The 20,218-nt window shown below is 41.3% G+C and overlaps 1 protein-coding gene across 19 annotated transcripts in view; it reads left to right on the top strand.

Annotated features, from left to right (window-relative positions):
* The window catches only part of TANC2 (tetratricopeptide repeat, ankyrin repeat and coiled-coil containing 2), a 438,885-nt gene that overhangs the window by 307,628 nt on the left and 111,039 nt on the right, over window positions 1-20,218 (top strand). For all 19 annotated transcript variants that reach the window (XR_007911352.2, XM_051825098.2, XM_051825097.2 and 16 more), the window contains one exon: window positions 19,064-19,345. Coding sequence is in view for 18 of the 19 variants with exons in the window: in XM_051825098.2 (XP_051681058.1) it covers window positions 19,064-19,345 (282 nt within the window). In the remaining variant the exon portion in view is untranslated. The remainder of the gene's footprint in view (window positions 1-19,063; window positions 19,346-20,218) is intronic.

The following is a 20,218-nucleotide window of genomic DNA, read 5'->3' as shown; positions in this document are numbered from 1 at the left end:
TGACCACATAACCTACTATAGCGTAACTTGTAGTTAAGTGACCCGACTAGCCATAAATTAGAAACAGAGAATTGGAGCTAAAGAAGAGTTAGTGAGGTTAATATATAATGTTTATGTATGGCCAGTAAAATATAAGGAAAAAGCTGGTAGCTTTGTTAGAAAATAGTAAACTCAAGAAAATCTGTGCTTTCATGTGGCATATGTCATGTCACCTAATATTGTCAGAGTACTAAAAGTATTAGACTGCACACAACAATCCACATTTAGCGTGATTACACAAGCAACCCTTGACAAGGAACTTGGTATTTTAAAAAGGCTGCTTGGAACACCTACATCCCATATCCAAATGACTGCTTCAAGTCCTTGCTATTCTGCTTCCAATCCATCTCCTTGTTAATAGATACCCTGGGAGGCAACAAATGATGCCTTAAGTACTTGGGTCCCTACTCTAATGGAAGACCCAACTTGGATTGCGTTCCTGACTTTGGCCTGGCCCAGACCTGGCTGTTGCAGGCATTTGGGAATGAACCAGTGAATGGAAGATCTCCATGTGTGTGTGTGCATCTGTCTCTCTGCCTTTCCAATGAAAATTTTAAAAATTCTTTTACAAAAAGAAATTGAAATATTCTTTCCAAGAAAAGTCGCCTCTCCCTATTTTTACTGTTTATTTGGGAGAGAAGAGGTATTATAGGAAGTATAAAAATTTTAGATTGAGAATCTTCAGTTCTAGAAGTTTCTGTTCAGAGATATATCTGACTCCATGGACCCTATTTTTTGTAAAAAGATTCTGGAGAAGTAGGGGGAAATGAAGTGGCTAAAGGGTTCTGTGACGGGAGTAGGGAGATAATATAATTGAGTCATCATTCAGTTTAGTCAGTAGAGATCAGTTCTTATTTGTTCAAAATCTGATTCACATGAACCTTTTTCCAATGTTTTTTAGCACTAAGAATCTACACTTGATCTTAGCCAAAAGGCCGAGAAGCGATAGCACTAAGAATCTTAAAGACCTTCACATCCATTTCCTTAGTGTTCATTTGATGAAACTGCCTCCAAAAGGAATTAATGTCCTTGCCCAGAGTAAATAATAGATCCTGAACTATAATCCAGATCTTCTTAGTTCATTTCTCTTTCTTTTACCCATCTTCACAATTTTCTGTTAGACTTACAAATGCCAAAGACTTGCCAGATCTCCTTAGTGTGAAATATACTTTACAGTATATTTAGTAAAATTAAAAACTAAGTTCCAGATAAGTTTTTCAGTCGTTGGGTAAAAAAGTGAAGCCTTGGGGCCGGCGCGTTGCCACTTTACTGCAGTGGGTTAAGCTGCAGCCTTCAGCGCCAGTATCACATATGGGCGCCATTTCGAGTTCCAGCTGCTTCACTTCCCATCAGACTCCCTGCTAATGTGCCTGAAAAGCAGCAGAAGATGGCCCAAGTGCTTGGTCCCCTGTACCCATGTGGGAGACCCAGGAGAAGCTCCTGGCTCTGGGTTTCAGCCTGGCCCAGCCCCGGAAGTTGTGGCCATTTGGGGAATGAACCAGCAGATGGAAGACATCTCTTTCTCTCCTCTCCCTGTCTCTATATGCCTTTCAAATAAAATAAATCTTTAAAAATAAATAAAAAATTAAAGAAATGAGAAAGAATAAAACCTTTTTTGTTTTGGAATTCTATTTATATACAGATCTACATAGACTTTCCAAATGAATATCTTGAGCTACTGTGAAGGTTGACACTTTCATTCTTCTTTCCTAATGAATTGTTTCTTTCATGAGTCCTTCTCACCATCCTTTGTGGTAATGAATTACTCCCAAAGAGAAAATGAAACCTATTTGTCTTTTCCTTTTTTTGTTATTCCTGTTTTTTCCTGATTTTCCTTTTACTAAAAAATACATGTTTGAATATGTCTGTTAATACTTTGTTTCTCCCTATCAGAAAATGTGATAGGGTTGGAACAGTTGCTGGAAGGATTTCATGTAATGCAGATCTGCAGGGACATGCGGAGCTTGCTGGCTGTGCTGCACGCTCCTGGCACTTCCGTCAGTCACATATAAACAGGTAGCACTGCCAGTTGTAAGAACTCGTTGTTGAAAATAAAAAACAACCTTACAAGGTGAAGTATCATCCAGCACCTCCTGCATGACAAATAAACAAACACTTAACAAAAATACTTTAAAGCCATAATAAAAACAACACACCTGATTTCTGGCTTTGTTATGGTTGAGTTGTTTGGTTAGATTAAATCTCCTATAGATAATTATAAAATATGAGCAAAATATAAAAAATAGCTGGAGTGGGAATTTGGCACAGTAATTAGATGTTGCTAGAACCACTACATTCTATATCAGAGGACCAGCCTTTGAGTGCCAGCTCTCCTTTTTTTTTTTTTTTTTTTTTTTTAGATTTATCTATCTATTTATGTATGTATTTGAAAAGCAAAGCTACAGAGAAAGAGATCTTCCATCTGCTGGTTCACTCACCACATGACTGCAATAGCCAGGTCTCGGCCAGCCTCCATACCCAATTCCAGCTTCTTACTAATATGCACCTTCGGAGGCAGCTGGTGATGGCCCAAGTACTTGGGTACCACCACCCACATGGGAGACCTGGATTGAATTCCCAGCCCCTGGCTTCAGCTCCAGCTATTGCAGGCATTTGGATAACAGATGGGAACTCTATCAGTGTCTGTCTGTCCCTCTTGTAAATTAAAAAACTGCTTACTTTGAAGTCACAAATTTCTTGAAAAACAATGTTCTCAGAATTAACACAACATGAAACAAAATATATGAGGACCTCTATTTCTTTTAAGAAATTGAACTTTCTTTCAAAAGCTAATCAACAAAGAAAATCCCATGATCAAATCACTTTACAGTTGAATCTGATCAAATATTTGAGGCTTAGAATGGCCAGATCTGATAGGTACAGTCTTAACTTTTTAACAGATAACAAAACTGATATTCAAAGTGATGGCCGGCGCTTCGGCTCACTAGGCTAATCCTCCGCCTTGCGGTGCCGGCACACCGGGTTCTAGTTCCGGTCAGGGCGCCGGATTCTGTCCCGGTTGCCCCTCTTCCAGGCCAGCTCTCTGCTGTGGCCAGGGAGTGCAGTGGAGGATGGCCCGAGTACTTGGGCCCTGCACCCCATGGGAGACCAGGGTAAGTACCTGGCTCCTGCCATCGAATCAGCACGGTGAGCCAGCCGCAGTGCGCCAGCCGCTGCGGCCATTGGAGGGTAAACCAATGGCAAAGGAAGACCTTTCTGTCTGTCTCTCTCTCTCACTGTCCACTCTGCCTGTCAAAAAATTAAATAAATAAATTAAATTAAAAATAAAAAAAAAATCAAAGTGATGATGGCATTTTGGATTCTCATCATCCACATATAAAGAGTTCTGGTTCCAGGCCTGGGACTGGAATGGTGGCATAGCAGGTTAAGCCGCGGCCTTTTTCCCATATGGACACCAGTTTGAGTCCCAGCTGCTCCACTTTCCATCCAGCTCCCTGCTAATACACCTGGGAAAGCAGCAGAAGATGGCCCAAGTCCTTGTGAAATCGGAGATGACCCCCTAAAATTTATACAAACATGTGGCCCCTTAAAGTTCCCCAGAAGTGCTATCTGGGGTGCCACATATGCTACCAGAATTTGGGGCTCCATATGATTTCACCATATGCTTACTAATAAATCTCCAATATCAATAAGCCCGAAAGGATTCTTGCCCAATATTTAGAGAAGAATTGTAAATCAGATAAACGAGGCAGCATGGTACATTTTAAGCTTTTATTTAGTGAGAAAGATGCATAGGAGAGTGAGAGCTTTATTGAGAGAGAGGTAAATCTGGGTTCATACTGAGCACCAGGAACCAGCGATGTGGAAGAGCATCTAGGCCAGGAAGCCTAGGGTGGGTGGCCCGAAGGCCATGCACCCTTGGAGGCGCAGGGCTACAGCAAGCCTCCTCCTGGCAAGAGGCCAGAGGAAAGAGAAGGGCAGGACACACCATGTCCCAAGCTTTTAACCCACTTCCAAAGGGGAGTGGTTAATTAACCTGCTTGGCTGGTGGGCACCCAGGTGTGGCCAGGTAGGGGCATGAGGTCACACAGCGGCATGGTGAAGGTATCAGGTAGGGTGTGAGGTTACACGGGGTCGTGGCTAAGGCGTGGTCTTCCAGATCACAGACCTAATTGATTTTAACCTGTATGCCTACCTGTTTCACTTGGGCCCCTGCACCCAATGGGAGACCCAGAAGAAGCTCCTGGCTCCTGACTTCAGACTGGCCCAGCTCCAGCCATTGCAGCTATTTGGAGAATGAACCAGAGGATGGATGGAAGACCGACCTCTCTCTCTTTCTCTCTGGGTGCATGTGCATGCGTGCATGTGTGTGTGTGTCCATCCCTTTCTCTCTTTGTAACTCTGCCTTTCAAATAAATAAATAAATCTTTTTTTTTTTTAAAGTTCTGGTTCCTCCACATTGCTTGTCAACATATAATATCAGTCTTGTTAATTTTAGATATCTTAATATGCATGTAGTGATACATCATCATGGTTTTAGTTTAGATTTCACTAATGACTAATGATAATCATTTCCTTGTGTGTTTTTTGTTTGTTTGTTTGTTTGTTTTGAGATTTTAAAGTATCTATTAGAGTCAAAGGCCTCCAGCCAGAGCAGCATGGAGGGGGACTTCCAAGAGAAGAAAACCCAACTGGACTAGTAGCAGTTGGCTTTTTAAGTAAAATTTTGGGGGGGAAAAAAAAAAAAAAAAAAACCTGACAATCAGATTGGCATTCAGTTACCAGGCAGGAACAAAAACTATCAGAAGACCTCATTTACAATTCTCCATCCTGTCTGGCCTGCTAAGAGTGGGATAACTTGTTTTCCCTTGTGTACTTCTTTAGGGAGATTTCTGTTTGAATATTTTGTCTGCTTCTTTATTTGGTTGTTTTCCTATTACAGAGTTTTGAAAGTTTATTATATAGTTTGGATACAAATTCTTCAATGATGTGCTTTGCAAATAACTTTTCCTAATTTATGACTTGTCTTCATTTTTTTTAGCTGGGCCTTTTTGAAGAACAAATGTTTTAAAAGTCTAATTTATGACTTAGTCTTTGATAGATCATTCTTGTAGTGTTGAGGTATCTATGATTCCTTTAACTAATCACAAGTCACAAATACTTTGTCTTATATTTTCTTCTAGACATTTTCTAGTGTTTTTTTTTCTCTCAACATTTTAAATATTTTAAATATTTCACTCCACTCCTGTTTATGTCGTTCTTCTTACCTTTGTTCCTCTGTAAGTAAGGCATCTTCCCTCATGAGTTTCTCTTCGACTCTCTCTAGTTTGGACATGACATACCTCCATGTCGTTTTGTGGAATTTATTCTGCTTGGTGTTCTCTGACCTGCCTGTGCTTTGTGTCTGACATTACTTTGGAAGAAAAAGTCTGAACCGTTATTTCTGATATTTCTTCTGTTCCATGGTCTCTTCCTTTTCTTTCCATTAGACCTTATTATGCATGGGTTGTACCTTTTGTAAAATTGCCCTGTTGTTGGATATTGTTTTTCTTTTTAAGTCTTTGTTCTCCTTTTCTGATTTGGAGTTTTCTACTGAGATTTCCCCAAAATTTTTTCCTCAGCCAGATCCGGTCTGTTGATTATCCATCAAAGATATTCATTTCTGTTACAGTGTTTTCAGTCACTAGCATTTCTTTTGTATGCTCGGGAATCCAGCCTCTGCTGCATTGCCTGTCCATTCTTAACATGCTCTCTACTTCATCTGCTAGATCCTTTAACTTACTGATCATGATTGCTTGAAATGCCCATGCTGTTTATTACAACATCCCTATCATATTTGGTTATGATGGCTTGCTCTGTTCTTCAAATTTTTGGTGTGTTTTGTAATTTTTCCTTGGTGACTGGACGTTATATACTGAGTAAAAGAAACTTCTGTAAATAAGCCTTTCATAGCGATGAGGAGCTGGGGAAGAAAACGTTCTGCAGTCCTATTGAACAGGTTTCCGTTTTGTGTGGGCTGATCACTCTCTTTTTTTCTTTCTTTCTTTCTTTATTTACTTATTTTGACAGGCAGAGTGGACAGTGAGAGAGAGAGACAGAGAGAAAGGTCTTCCTTTTGCCGTTGGTTCATCCTCCAATGGCCACCGCAGCCGGTGCGATGCGGCTGGCGCACGCGCTGATCCGATGGCGGGAGCCAGGAGCCAGGTGCTTCTCCTGGTCTCCCATGGGGTGCAGGGCCCAAGCACTTGGGCCATCCTCCACTGCACTCCCGGGCCACAGCAGAGAGATGGCCTGGAAGAGGGGCAACCAGGACAGAATCCGGTGCCCCGACCGGGACTAGAACCCGGTGTGCCGGTGCTGCAGGTAGAGGATTAGCCTAGTGAGCCGCAGCGCCGGCCAGCTGATAACTTTCGAACTGTAAGCTTAAATGTTTCTCAGACTTTTTTCTTCCCCCTTTAGATGGCAGACAATGGCTAGAGTGGGCTGAGGTTAGGTATTTCCCTTTGCCTGGGTTGGGTTTTGATAATGCCCTGGTAAGTTAGGTTCTGGTTAGGTAGCTTCTCCTCAGGACAGACCTTGGAAAGAACAACTTGCACTGGCCTTTCTTTGTGTGTCTTCCCACTGACGGATGCTCAGGGGTTTTTCACTGATATTTAATGTGAGAACCTGCCCGGGCTCCTGGGAAAAATCCCATCGCTCCCGACCCATTCACTGAGGCCTCCTGGAAGTTTTAGCTTTCACACTTATCCCAAAGAGCCTCCCGCAGCTTGTCAACTGCAGTTCAGATTTTGGTACCCAGGCAGTGGTTCCCATTGCATTTCCCCTCAGGAGCCACGACTCCGTGTGTTTTTCTGTCTTTCCAGTCTTGGGGCAGTGGTCAGCCCTACATCCTCACCTCTTACAGAAGAGCTGTTGATTTTTCAGTCTGTTCAGCTTTTTACTTGTTGTTAGGATGAAGTGGTACATGTGGAACCAGAACTGGAAATCTCCTTCTTTGCATTATGGCCTGGAAATTCTCTCAAAGCAGTAAGCAGGCCATCAAGGGTTTGCATCATTTTTTTCCCCACTTTGATCTAGTGTCTTGAAAGATATTGTGTAATATCTCTTACCTATGCAAGTTTGGTTTTTTGACTGCCTTAATCTAGTCCTAGTTATTTTGTCCTGGCACAAGTGGAAACTCATGTCAGATTTTTGAAAAGAAAATTTTAGATAAATTGGACCGAAGCATAAATGCAATGCTTATAAGAAATTAACTGTCTTGGTAGTTAGAATTAAGTTCTTCTTAAGCTAAAATACATAACTTACCTATAGTAGTGAAGAATTAAATAGAATCATTATTGCACAGCACTAAATCTCATATGTAGCATTAGCAAGACAGTAGTTACTAAATGGATGGATGTGGATCCAGCCTTCTCAGGAACTTTTCTAAAAGAAAAAAAAAGACAAAATTCCTTACTGTCCTTTCTGGATACTAATTCTGAGATATATTTTCCCCTCCCCCTAGTTTCCTGTAGGAAATAAAATTCATTGATTCTTACTGCCCTGGCCAGCATCCAGGCCTTGCCTGTAATATGCACAGAGCTTAGAAAATAAGTTTTCTCCCCTGTCTTATTATTTAGTGGCTTCTTGTTTATGAGACCAGCTTTTAAATAAAGTGTAGCCCTGAAAGGTGACAAACAAATGATTCATTTCCTTTTATTATCATAGTACAGAGCAGTAGTTTTCAAAGGCATGGGTTTGCATTCTCTGTCTTCCTCTAGCCTTCCTGCCCTACCAAAACCAAGTCTAAACACATTTCTCTGCAGTTTAAAATGGAAAATCCCTATCAACTGTTTTCATTTATTAAGCATTATTGAATTACTTACACTATGACCAGAAATATCATGAGAGATTACTAGGTTGGGCAATTATGGTGGGGTGAGTTAATGATATTTGAGGGTAGGAATGCGGGTGTTGACATGATCCATCAGTTACATATACTTGGTGGCTTTTTACAGAAGGGATCTGAGAAATGCAAAAGTATTCATTAACAGCGTGCATGAGTACATATTAAAAGAGATGTTGAGAATCTACAGTATCTGGCTGTCATTCATTGAACATTGATTTACTAGTTTCTGAGCTAAAAGACTTAACATATATTTTACCACTTAATCCTATGAGGTAGATGCTCTTATTTTCCTAATTTTACAGATGACATGACTAAAGGTTAAAGTGATTCAGTCTCTTCTCCAAAGTTATGGCACCATGAATTACAGTATAAGGGGGAAGGGGTTATACCTGAGAGATATTCTTCAAGAATAATTGATATGGAGTAAGCATTTGTCCTAGCAGTTAAGGTGCATGTGTCCCTGAATTCTGAATACATGAATTCAAGTGCTGGCTCCACTCCCTATTCCAGCTTTCAGCTAAGTCCTGAGAGGCAACACATGATGGCCCAAAGAGTTGGGTACCTGCCATACACATGGGAAACCTGGAATGAGTTCCTAGTTCCTGGCTTCTTCATGACCCAACCTTAACCATTATGGTCATTTGAACCAGTGAATGAAATCTTTGTCTCTGATTCTGTCTCTTTCTCAAGTTAAAAAAAAAAAAAAGAATAGTTGATAACACCTGTGACAAATTTAGTTGTAATGATTAAGGACCAGTCAGATGGTGATGTTTCATTAACTATGACAGCAAATGGAATGGAAAAAATAATTACAATAGGTGAGATAATATCAGTTCTAAATATTTTAAATTGAAATTTCTACTGGCTATCTAAGTAGATGACTATGGTGAGTTGTTGGAAATGCTGTACAGGAGTTTAGGAATGAGGTCTTGACTAGAAATATAAATTTGGGAACCATCATCAGATAGCTGTGAAAGACATTGGTCTGTTTCTCAGATTGAGAAGAAAACAATAAATATAGAACCTAGCACTGGTGGTATTTTAGAGATGAAAAGAAAGGATGAATCATTAAACATTTATCAGGAGGAGGAGGTAAGAAAAGAATTAGAAGAAAGTGTTGTCAGGTGAAGAAGGAAAGGTATTTCAAGAAGTAGAGTTTAGGGCACAGGTATTGTGGCACAGCAGGTTGGGCTGCTGCTTGGGATGCACTCCCGTGTCGAAGTGCCCGGCTCCTTGACTTCTGATCCAACTTCCAGCTAAGGTGCCTGGGAAGGCAACAGATGATTTCCCAAGTACTTTAGTCCCTACCAACCACATGGGAGACCTGAATGGAGTTCCAGGCTCTTGGCTTTGGCCTGTCCCAGCCTTGGCTATTGTGAGCATTTGGGAGTAAACCAGCAGATAGGAAATCGATTTTCTCTCTCTCCCCCTCCCCCCTCCTTCCCTCACTCCCTGTCTTCCTCTCTTTCTCTGTCACTCTACCTTTCAAATAAAGAAATATTTTTTATGGGAATTGTTAACAGTGTAGAATATCTAAGAGTGATTAAGAAGCATAAAATCTGAAAATAAATCACTGATTTAACAGAAAATCTATAGTGACTTTAATCAAAAAAGTTTTGGCAGAGACATATGCATGGAAGCCGGGCTAGGAGTTATTTTTATGCAAGTGAAGATTGCAAGTATGACTGTTTCAAAAAGTGGATGGTAAAAAGAAGAAAGGAGATCAGAAGCCTCAAAGGGAAGTAGACTCAAAAAGAGTCAATATGTTCTCAGTACCCTTATTGTTAGGATTCTTAGGTTTTGTTTTAATTAAGTGTGTGGTTGGGTTGGGAGGGTTGCTTGTAGTTACACTGGATGTCTACTTTGGCTTGGCTTGATGCAGAGAGTGATAGCAGCTTACACAGCTAACAGCCAGATGCTGACCTAAGCACATTATGTGCATTAACTCATTTAATTCTCACAGTATCATTGTTAACCATATTTTAAAGATAAAGACACAAAGGCCGGCGCCGGGGCTCACTAGGCTAATCCTCCACCTAGCGGCGCCGGCACACAGGGTTCTAGTCCCGGTCAGGGCGCCGGATTCTGTCCCGGTTGCCCCTCTTCCAGGCCAGCTCTCTGCTGTGGCCAGGGAAGTACAGTGGAGGATGGTCCAAGTCCTTGGGCCCTGCACCCCATGGGAGACCAGGAGAAGTACCTGGCTCCTGCCATCGGATCAGCGCGGTGCGCCGGCTGCAACGCGTCGGCTGCGGCAGCCATTGGAGGGTGAACCAACGGCAAAGGAAGACCTTTCTCTCTCTCTCTCTCTCTCTCTCTCTCTCTCACTGTCCACTCTGCCTGTCAAAAAAAAAAAAAAAAAAGAAGAAGAAGAAGAAGAAGAAGAAGACAGAAATATCAGTAACATAGTAAATAACCCAATATTGCATAGCTAGTAAGTGACAAAGGATACAAACTGAGGCAGCCTGGCTGTGAGTCCATAATTTTATCCACTTTGCTATGTTTCCCTCATCTAAGATGTAATTTTTTTACAGTATTTATTCAGAATGAATATTTAGACTGTTTTCTGGGACCTCAATAAAATTATTTTACTTCTTCAAACACTTGGGGTGGGAATAGCTGTATCCATTATTCCTGTTCCTGAGCACCAAGAATGAGCCACAGACTTGGCTTGTAAGGGGGAAAATGAGCTCTTCTAGAAACTCAGTAGACAAATGAACCCTTGCCTCGGTTTTTCTTAAGAAAAAATAAGCATTTGTTTGCCTTCTATTTGGTGCTGATGTAATAATGAGACTTGTCTGAAGCACATGTGTTTCCTCTTTGTTTTGTGAGTAGCATACATGGCACGAACCCCAAGAATGAGCCTGAAATTATCTTTTGCTGTGAGCAGCAGAGGTGCTTCCAGGGTAGACTTTCTAGTCATTACGGAAGAATGTGCGCAAATACAAGTCTGCCTTTATTTGCACAGGACCTTGGCTGTGTTACATCCTTTCTTCTGCCAGTCCTCTGACTGACTTCTTTCTAAGTGATTCACGGTTGTTTTCCACGAATAAATATGCTTTAGTCAAAATCCAGTTAGAACTCTTTTGCTCCCGCTTCTCTGTCTCCTCTTCTCCCTGCAGCTGTTTATATTTGCATCTGGGCGAGTTAAGTCTGTTAGCTTTAATGCATGTTTATTTGTTATTTTCTCACTTTTTTTTAAAGGTTAACTCTTTAACTTAAACTCTTCTCTATAAACTTAAGTATATAATTATAATTACTGATGATCTCATATAGAGAATGTTTCCTAGAGTTTGTCTGCAACAAGCATAATTTACATCAAAATCATGCAGGCAGTAGAGTCTGGATTGGTTCTTTTTTTTTTTTTTTTTTTTTTTTTTTTTTTTTTTCTGGAGTCAGGAGTAATCTAGAGCCAGGAATTGAACCCAGGCACTCTGATGTGAGATATGGACTTTCTTTTTTAAGATTTCTTTGAAATAGTGACAGAGAGAGATCTTCCATCTGCTGGTTCACTCTGCAAATGGCTACAACAGCCAGAGCCGTGCTGATCCAAAGCTAGGAGCAAGGAACTTCCTCCAGGTCTCCCACATGGGTGCAGGGGCCCAAGTACCTGTCCTATCTTCTGCTGCTTTCCCACGCATGTCAGCAGGGAGCTGGATCGGAAGTAGAGCAATGCCCACAAGGCATGCTGGCCCGCTGTGTCACAGCACTGGCCCTTCGATTTGTTCTTAAACCCCTCAAAGAAACTGCTTTCCCAAGCTTGTGTCATTTCCATGTCCTATTGGAATATTTTTCATTTTTGTGTTTTTCCCCCCAGTATTTTATTAGGAAAATTTTCAGTTATACAAAAAAGCTGAAAGAGTTTTCCAGTAAAATTCTTTTTAATTTTTGTCATTAACATTTACATATCTGTTCATCTCATTTCTTTGTCTACTCATCATTTTTATGTCCTTTAAAATAAATTGCAGATATCAGCATACTTTATGGAATGTTTTGAGAAGGGGAGAATGATCTTCCTGCTCCATGCTGCCATGGGACTACCATGTTCTGGTGCCAGGGATAAGAAAGCCACGTTGTGTTACTCTATTGCATGGATTAGGTCATCTTCTTCCCTTAGCTCAACTGTAGTTGCAATAGTAATTTCTTATTAGATTATTGCAGTAGTTTCTGCTCCTGGAAAATCTTGTGGAAGCCATCTGATATCTGAAACAAAGAAACATTTAGAAATGTAAAGCCCCCAGAGAATATTCATTACCTCTAATGCCCCACAGTGTGGGCCTACAGACTTGTTCCTGTGCCCTGAATTCACAGTTGGCAGTTAGAAAGCATGGCTTTCTTTTATCATTGTGATCTGACAAAAACCCTGGATTTTGAGGCACTGAAACTGTTTCTGGGCTGTTCTTGGTGTCTACAGTTGTTTTCCCATATGGTACTGAGCTAATTTTGTCTGTGTTCTTCTCTTGAGGCTTTTGTGAATTGACTACATTTTTAGAAAAAAATTCAAATAACTTTTAAATGTCAAAGCTCTCTCAGTATGATAAAATATGAGGCGTTATATCAATATGAGAACAGTTATCTGAGTAGTGGTTTTCTCAAAAACTGAAGCCTTTAAATGGAGACTATATTTACTCTACTTTCTAATTGACATTAATCATATTCATGAAAGCTTCCCTTTGAAATAAAATGTGAAGTAATCTTGAACCTGAAGAGATAAGTCTATTTAGAAAGCAGCTAAGTCTCTCTGGAAATGTCATCTCTGGCCACACATATACTTTTTCATGGGAAGCACAAGGAGAGATAAGGGGGAAAGAAGCTGACTTAACCAGGCAGGTAGCCTATGTGATTCTAGTCATCAGTGGGATAACTCTTTTCACAGTCACATTTTATAGTCATATCCCATAGAGTAGGTACAATGTAATATAATAGAAAAAGCCTAGATTTTTCAGTCAGATCTTGGTTGTGGCTTTAGTTCTGAAACTAGCTATGTGACCTTAGATTTCTCTTGGCCTAAACAAACTAATCAATGAAAATGCTGCAAGAATTTTGTGAGGGTCATGATTCATCCTCTGGTCAGGAGAGCCCACAGTTGAGGCAGGCCTGAGTGAGACTTACCTTCCCTTTTGTTTCACCTCCCCAAGGCAGGGGGCTGTGGCTCATGCCAACTGATTTTCCTGTTACCTGTTTCCCTCCTGGGAGTCCTGAGACAGCTCAACCAGAACTGAGTACATCCGGGTGTCTGCTCCTCTATCGAGGACTCTCAGATACCCACGGAATTCCTGGAGTTGTTAGTCAGCCCCTACAGTCAAGGCAAGTCATAGAAACTGACAGAGTAAGGAGCTCCAAGAATCAATCCTTTGACTGAAACAACCATTAAGTTCTCAAAAATTGACAGAATCAGCCTTTTCAGAGCTCTAGAATGCCAATGAAAACTTAAAGCAATCCAAGGGAACACTTAATGAAGAAAAAGATTACTAGGGCTGATGCTGTGGCATAGTGGATAAAGCTGCTGACTACAGTGCCAGCATCCCATATGGGTACCGGTTCAAATCCCAGCTGCTCCACTTCTGATCCATCTCCCTACTAATGCGCCTGGGAAAGAAGCAGAAGATGGCTCAAGTCCTTTGGCCCCTGCATCTACTTGGGAGACCCAGATGACAACCATGGTCCCTGGCTCAGCCTGGCCTAACCCAGCCATTGTGGCCATTTGGGGAGTAAACCAGCAAATGAAAGTTTTCTCTCTCTCTTTCTCTCCCTCCCCCTCTCCCCTCTCCCCTCTCCCCTCTCCCCTCTCCCCTCTCCCCTCTCCCGCTGCCTTACCTTCTCTGTAACTCTGACTTTCAAATACATAAATAAAAGTCTTTTAAAAAGAAAAGGACTACTAAATTTCGGTGTTTAATGAAATGTATCATATTAACAGACCACCAAAACAATATAACAGAGACTTTGGTGACCACGCACAACAAGGAATAGCATCTTTGCAAAAATAGTTTGGAAAAGTCACTAAATACAGGAACAACTTCAGCAAACAGCAGCAAATATTGTTAAGGGAGCAAAATCTGATAACTAGAGTTACCATATATTCAAACTACAATTTTCAACAAAAAAGACGTGCCAAGAAATGGGAAAGTGTGACCTATTTTCAAATCCTGCATTTCATGTTCATGTTTTTTTTATTTATAAAAAGTGAACAGATTTCATATATTTTACATATACAGTTTTAGGAGCATAATGATAGCTCCCTCCTTCCCTCCCTCCCTCCGTTGTGCCTACCCTTCCTCCTTATTTTTCTTTTAATTTTTACAATAACATACTTAAAATTTTCTTTCTAATCACAAGCTTAAACATCCAGTAAGTCAGTGATTCAACAGGTAATAAGCAGAAAAACTGCTGTTCCTCAAAAATAGATAAAAGGGGTGACTAGAAAAGAAACCATCCCTGAAGAAGCTTAGACATTGGACTTAAAAGATAAAGACTTGGAAAAGAGCTAAAGGAAATCATGAACAATGTGTGAGCAAATAGAGTATATCTATAAAGAAAGAAATTATAAGAAACAAATAGAAATTCTGGAACTGTGAGACCTGCATTGTGGCATAGCAGGTAAAGCCACCGCTTGCTTGCAACACCAGCATCCCATATGGGTGCCAGTTCAAGACCCAGCTGCTCTACTTCCAATTAGCCCCCTGCTGATGCACCTGGGAAAGCAACAGAAGATGACTCAAGTACTTGGACCCCTGCACCCATGTGGAAGACCTAGAAGCTCCTGGCTTCTGGCTTCAGATCAGCCCGGCTCTGGCTGTTGCAGCCATTTGGGCAGTAAACCAGCAGATGGAAAATTTCTCTCTCTCTCTCTCTCTCTCTCTCTGTCTCTGTCTCTGTCTCTTCTGTCTCTCTGTGAGTGTGTGTGTGTGTCTTCCTTTCTCTGTGTTACTCTTTCAAATAAATAGATAAATCTTTTAAAACAATTCTGGAGCTGTAATGTACAATAGCTAAAATACAGAATTGTCTAGAGCACTACAATAGCTCTGAGCAAGTAGCAGAAAAGTTCAGTGAACTTGAAGGGAGTTAATCATTCAGTCTGAAGATGAAAAGAATTTTGAAAAATGAACAGAAGTTAAAATATGCCCTTAAATTTACCAACACATTCATGAAACAAATCCCAGAAAAAGAAAGAGTCAAAAGGAATCTACAGATAGCCACTAATAGCTAATAAAACAAATTCAGAAAAGTTACAGTGTATGGTATCAGCCAGCAAAAATCCATATTTCTATACACCATCTGTATTAAAGATTAATGCTCGGCCGGCACCGTGGCTCAATAGGCTAATCCTCCGCCTTGCGGTGCCGGCACACCGGGTTCTAGTCCCGGTCGGGGTGCCAGATTCTGTTCTGGTTGCCCCTCTTCCTGTCCAACTCTCTGCTGTGGCCTGGGAGTGAAGTGGAGGATGGCCCAAGTGCTTGGGCCCTGCACCCCATGGGAGACCAGGAGAAGCTCCTGGCTCCTGCCATCGGATCAGTGCGATGTGCCGGCCGCAACGCGCTGGCCGCAGCGGCCATTGGAGGGTGAACCAACGGCAAAAGGAAGACCTTTCTCTCTGTCTCTCTCTCATTGTCCACTCTGCCTGTCAAAAAAAAAAAAAAAGATTAATGCTAAGATGTCAGTACTACCCGAGCAATCTACAAATTGAACATAGCCCCTATTAGAATTCCAGAAGTCGTTTTAACAGAGATGGTGAGGTTTTCAAATTCATATAAAATTACAAGAAGTTCTGATAGCCACAGCAGTCTTCAAAAAGAACAAGATTGAAAGACTCATACGTTCCAACTTCATCACTTACCATAGAGCTACTGTCTATGTGTCAGCAGAACATGGAAACCCGCCCCCCTCCACCCTAAACTGAGAAGGAATCCTGAGGCTGAAAAATGAATAGAAGAGTTTGTTAAGACACTTAGCAAGATTCCAGGTAATCTGGCAGCTGCAACAAGGCTGTTCTCCATGTAGAACAGCAGAAGAAGCAAGATTTACACATTTACAAATCAGAAGCTAGGAGTAGGAATTTGTGTTACAACATTCCTTTACTCTGCTTTGGGATTAGCCCCTCCTCACCACCACCTCAACCCCCTGGGAGTCCTGCCAATCTTTTTAACTTGATCAGATAGTCTTCTGATAACACTTAAACCTTATGCCTGGTATGCCAAATGATTAGTTGTTTTCTTTTATAATTTAATATTTAAATAAAATATTTGGGGGAAACCTTGACTGTCAAAAGAAACAAAAATCAGCCGCAGCTCACTAGGCTAATCGTCCACCTGCGGCACCGGCACCCTGGGTTCTAGTGCCGCTGGGGCGCCTGGTTGCTCCTCTTCCAGTGCAGCTCTCCTCTGTGGCCCAGGAGGGCAGTGGAGGATGGCTCAAGTGCTTGGGCTCTACACCCACATGGGAGACCAGGAGGAAGCACCTGGCTCTTGGCTTTGGATCGGTGCAGCTCACTGGCCATAGCAGCCATTTGGGGGGTGAACCAATGGAAGGAAGACTTTTCTCTCTCTTTCTCTCTCTCTCTCTCTCTCTCTCTCTCTCTCTAACTCTGCATGTCCAAAAATAAAAAAAAAAAAAAAACAAAAAAACAAAAAAACCTTGTGCCTGAAGGGTGTGGTCAATTAGGCTGGCCGATGATCGGCATCTTGGGTGGGGGGCAGAATGTAGGGGTGAGATTCAAGGTGGCATTACTGTTCAGATGGAAAATATCTCCTTTACCCTTTCTGTTGCTCTGCCCATCAAACATAAAGAAATAATTCTCTAAGAAGATTTGTTTATTTGGAAGGTAGGCTAACAGAAAGAGAAAGATCCTACATCTACTGGTCCACTCTGTAAATGGCCTTAATAACTAGGGCTGGTCCATGCCAAACCCAGGAACCTGGAGCTCCTAGGTCTCCCACATGTGTGACAGGAGACCAAGTACTGGAACTATCTTCTCCCGACTTCTTAGGTTCCTTAGCAGGGAGTTAGATTGGAAGTAGAGCAGCTAAGACTCAAACCAGTGCTCTGACTGGGGATGTTGGTATTATAGGCAGTGGTGTAACCCACTGCACCACAACAACAGCCCAATTCTTATTTTTAAAAGGATTGATTTTATGGTATGTGAATTATATCTCAATAAAATTGTGTTTAAGAAAAGTAAAATAGAATTTATTAACTATAAGACACTAGAATTAAAAAAATAGTATTTAACAAAATGAAATTAATCTTTCACTAAATTCCATAATCATGGACTTTGAAAGATTAGTTTTTGCCAGAAACATGTGAATCAAGGGAAGTGATCACGGAACCGTATCTCCACAGCACTCCCCACCTCCTTTAATGAAATAACTGACCTTTTTAAAATGCTGTCGGAAACTATTTGCTTCTATTCTCAGAGTTCAGCTTTTTTTTTTTTTTAATTATTTGCACTAAGTGGGGATTTTTATCCTTTTTAAATGCTCAGTTATCATTCTAATGGCTTTCAGGTACTTTTAAAGAAGTGTGTTCATCTATGCTTGCTTATGTTTGTGCTTTCTCAGTGTGTAAGCGGCCCTCTCTAGATCCATGTTACCATGTGTAAGTGGAAGTCCTGGAATAATGTAAGCAACATAAATAGATCACATTTTCCCCTTTCCAGTTTCTCGCTCTCTCATCCCTGTCCTCTTCCTCTTCCTGGCCTTTCTTGTACTCCAAAATATAAAATGGGATTAAAGTTTAATACTTTTCTTTTTAATTAATCCCTTCCATAAGCATTTGTTGAGCACCTACTGTATATCAAGGCGTTATGCTAAAGTTAATGATACCGAAACAAAATCCCTGGTTCCAGACAAATTAAATAGTATCACTTAGAGCTACTCTAGAAACAGTTAAGGAGATACTTAACCCAGGTAAGAACATGCAGGCAGGACTTCCTTTTGCCAACAATCTAATGAGAAGATTGATCTTCCTTGAAGCCAGATCACATCTATTATGCATTTTTAGAAAATTTTTTAAAAGTGTAGTTCCTGCTTGGCCTTGGCCCTTAACACATTCCATAATTATATGAAGCAAAAGAAAAAAATATTTTATTTTATTTATTTATTTATTTATTTGAAAGACAACTGCCATCCAGTGGTTCACTCCTCCAAATGCCTGCAACACATGCCAGGCAGAAGTCAGGAGCAGGGAGCTCAGTGCCTGTCTCCCACTTGAGTCGCAGGGATCCAGGTACTTGAGCCATCGCCTGCTTCCCTGGGAGCACATTACAGGAAGCCAAGACTCATACCCAGGGACTCCAATGTGAAATGCAGGCATCCCAAGTAGCACTTAACCACTAGACCAAACACCATCCCAGAAAAAAAAAATCATGACAAAAGTAGTGGGACTCTATACATAAACGTGTATAAGCCAAAAATACTTTTTAAAGTTAATATGAACACAGCAGTACAGGTGCAAGGACATTGGCTGAGAGTTTGGTTTCTGCTTCTTTGATTGCTTAACATGTTTAAGAAAATTTAAACCATCAGAGTTTTTAAGGGCTTTCCTTCCCTTAATAATGTGCTTATTAGATTTTTAAAAATCAGAAACTTAAATTACTGTTCTCATTGGTGTCTTTACTTTGCATTGCTTTCATTAGGATCAATTTTCAATTGATCTGTACTGGTATAGCCACATTGGTTGTCAAATATCAAAACTAGTCCTTTCTGTTGATAACGAGCTGCTCTGTCATCATAAGCTCTCTGGATGCCACTCCTCAGCCTGACCTCTCTCCCAGGAACTCCACCTCTGCATCTCCCCACAGTCCAACAATTAAAAGGTTATTGCCAGGCATAGCAAAAAGCCTTTAGGACCCTTCTCTTGCGCCCACACTGACTTCTTGTGCTGGGCTCTCGCCCAGTGTTTAATAATTTTGGGTATTTTCCTGATTTCTTTGACTGTTGAGAATAAATTTCTATTTTCTAGTATTTATGTTCTGCCATCCAGAGCATCAAATGACTAGTTCACCTGTGTAGCTTATCTGTGTAGAAACATCATTCAGAGTTACATCATTTTCCGAACAAGCCCAGAATACCATCACAGTATAATTCTGACAGTCTCCTAAGCCATATTGCTTGCTTTTTTCTCTGTTTCTCTCAGTGTTAGCAATTTGATGTAAGTTCTGTGTTCTCTTGTTATTCCTTTCAGTTCGCTTTGCACCTTATAGGCCTCCAGACATCTCCCTGAAGCCTCTGCTCTTTGAAGTGCCCAGCATCACCACTGAGTCCGTGTTTGTTGGCCGGGACTGGGTTTTCCATGAAATAGATGCTCAACTTCAAAGTTCAAATGCCAGCGTGAACCAAGGAGTAGTGATTGTGGGAAACATTGGGTTTGGGAAAACGGCCATCATCTCCAGACTAGTGGCACTCAGCTGCCACGGGACCCGGATGAGACAGATCGCCTCAGACAGCCCACACGCCTCCCCCAAACGTATGTATTCTTTTTTAAAGAACTCCTTACTTCACTGGCTCTGAAACATTTTCTGATATTTGCATTAGGTCATGTATTCTTTTATTTTCTGATGTTCAAAATCTGACTTGCATGGAAGGACCATAGATTCAGAGTTGAGAGAAAGAATGTAATACTGTTTATATCTAAGCCACAGATCCAACAGTCACCTAAGTGTGACTGAAAAACCCTTTCTTGGGGAATAAATTGATGATTCTTTCCTGCTGTCCATATGGCTGGTCTGTCCTCTGGGTAATGACTACAGCATTGCCTCTAGAACCATCTGCACCCACCACTGTGAGAGTTGGCTCAGCCTATGCCCAGATCTCCTTGTTACCTGCCAGCACGGGCTGTGTGCTGCCTTCATTTCTCTGCTGTTGACGTCAGCATTGCACTTCTTAGACTGGAGCTTGACTGTGTCCTGAAGGGTCTCTCCTGCTTCCTTGTGAAAAGACGCTGAGCTCTCGTGTGTATTCAGGCCTCTTTCATCATAAACTGGGCGGAGCCTAATGATCACTACCAGGATCTTGTTTGTTTATTCTGAAAACATTCATGCGGTCCTTACTATGTGCTAGACACTCTCACAGTGCTGTCAAATAGTAACTATTCGACCCCTTTACAACTCAGTGAGGTTCCTGTATCCTCATTTCACAGGTAAGTAATCTGAGGCTCAGAGAGCTTGGGTAAACCTTGCAGGTTTTAAACCAAGCAGTCTGGCTCAGAGGCCATTCTCTTATCCATTTTGCTATGCTACCTCTCCTTGGTGAAGCAAGCTTCCTTCAGGTACAGAAAATAAGTGGACATGTGTACATATTCTGACTGTACACACTTTGTGCATGGAACCAGTACACATGG

This window comes from Oryctolagus cuniculus, chromosome 17 (assembly GCF_964237555.1).
Source record: "Oryctolagus cuniculus chromosome 17, mOryCun1.1, whole genome shotgun sequence".
Taxonomy (NCBI): Eukaryota; Metazoa; Chordata; class Mammalia; order Lagomorpha; family Leporidae; genus Oryctolagus; species Oryctolagus cuniculus.
The sequence above is the reverse complement of the archived record's forward strand: the minus strand, read 5'-3'. Positions and strand labels throughout refer to the sequence as shown.